The sequence below is a fragment of the Cannabis sativa genome, chromosome 3 (assembly GCF_029168945.1).
Source record: "Cannabis sativa cultivar Pink pepper isolate KNU-18-1 chromosome 3, ASM2916894v1, whole genome shotgun sequence".
NCBI classification, from domain to species: domain Eukaryota; kingdom Viridiplantae; phylum Streptophyta; class Magnoliopsida; order Rosales; family Cannabaceae; genus Cannabis; species Cannabis sativa.
Genome location: NC_083603.1, coordinates 26,322,903 through 26,324,326, shown reverse-complemented (window position 1 = coordinate 26,324,326; position 1,424 = coordinate 26,322,903). Strand labels below are relative to the sequence as shown.

Here is a 1,424-nt window from a genome sequence, read left to right as displayed (position 1 = left end):
ATAAGGCGCCATCAACATTAACCTTGATCTTTCCTAAAGAAGGTGCACTCCAATGCTCAACCAAACCGCCTTTGTTGAACAATGAAGGCAAAGAAATGCCCTTTCTTTTTTGAGCGTCTTTGAGCTGATCAAGTAGCATTCTTGCTGATGTAACCACATTTGCAGCAGTCCAACTTTTTTACTGCCAAACAAAGTCTTTTCAAGCATGCCAAATGGCCCAGATAACCATAGCCGCCTCCTCCTACTCGACTTCTCTTCCTCGGCATTGTAGCTCAAATAGCAAATTGATGAAATCATCATCCATATTACCGCCGACATCCAAAATTGTCCTGTTCCAGCAGGCACGAGCATGAACACGCCCAACTAACACATAAAAAATAGTTTCAGCTGTAGTGAGACACAAGGGGCATGTTGGGTTAACTAGAACATGTCTTTTTTTCAATTGGACACAAGTTGGTAACGAGCCTGAAGCCGCCCTCCATAAGAAGTTGCTGACTTTGAGGTGAACTTTTAAACTCCATAACTCCTTCCAAACGCCAGTAGCTCCAGTAATAGGCCAAGCTCCTTTTTCTTCTTGTAAGAACTGGTAGGCACTCTTAACCGAGTAATGCCCCTTTCGTTCGAACCTCCAACTCCAATAGTCGGATATGGCAGTAGAACTCAATTGTAAAGAAAAAATCAGCTCTTGATCTCTATCATCAAAGAGATCCTTAATTATCTCTTCATCCCACTCTCGTGAATTCATTTTGAAAAAGGCTGCTTACAGTCTGATTAACAAGTGCAGGATGTGAAAAAATAACATAGTCATTCATGTTGTGTGGAAGCCAAGGGTCACATAAATTAAAAGTATGTTCACTCGTACCTATCGTAGGGGTTGCCCCAGCCTGTATCAAACCTTTTGCTTCAAAAATACTCCTCCATATGAAGCTCGGATTGTCATCCAATTCAGTTGAAAGAAGAGTTCCGTTGGCATAGTATTTAGCTTTAAAAAATTTACTCACCAAGGACGTATCATTAACCAACAACCTCCAGCATTGTTTCCCCAACAAGGCCATATTCAAGTCCCACAGACTTCAAAAACCCAAACCCCCAACATGTTTGTGATGACTCAATCGATCCCAACTCATCCAACTAACACCCGTTCTACGAACAGAGTCTGTTTGCCACCAGAACTTAGCCAGGAGACACTCCAACTCCCTGTAAGTATCCAAAGGTAATAGGAAAACACTCATTGCATAGCTAGGAATTGATTGCACAGAAGATTTCAGCAACACCTCCTTCCCCGCATGAGACAATATCCTTCCCTCCCATCCTTTAATTTTCTTTTTTATTTTTTCTTTAAGAAAACCAAGGATAGCATTTTTATTCTTTCCCACTGAATATGGAAGGCCCAAATACGACCCATTCTCATTAGCCTCATAAAT

General features: G+C 41.4%; 1 protein-coding gene across 1 annotated transcript; it reads right to left on the bottom strand.

The window, feature by feature from the left end:
* Window positions 1-241: 241 nt before the first annotated feature.
* On the bottom strand, window positions 242-1,055 carry LOC115710700 (uncharacterized). Its single transcript, XM_030639050.1, has 2 exons — window positions 863-1,055; window positions 242-756 (listed from the first exon to the last, which is right to left on the bottom strand). The coding sequence occupies exons 1-2, from the start codon at window positions 1,053-1,055 to the stop codon at window positions 242-244; spliced, it is 708 nt and encodes a 235-aa protein (XP_030494910.1).
* Between the last annotated feature and the right edge of the window lie 369 nt (window positions 1,056-1,424).

Coding starts and splice junctions, on each gene's coding strand:
- LOC115710700 (XM_030639050.1), bottom strand. CDS start 1,055: ATGGCCTTGTTGGGGAAACAATGCTGGAGGTTGTTGGTTAATGATACG. Junction 757..862: donor TGGGGCAACCCCTACGATAG/GTACGAGTGAAC, acceptor GACTGTAAGCAG/CCTTTTTCAAAATGAATTCA.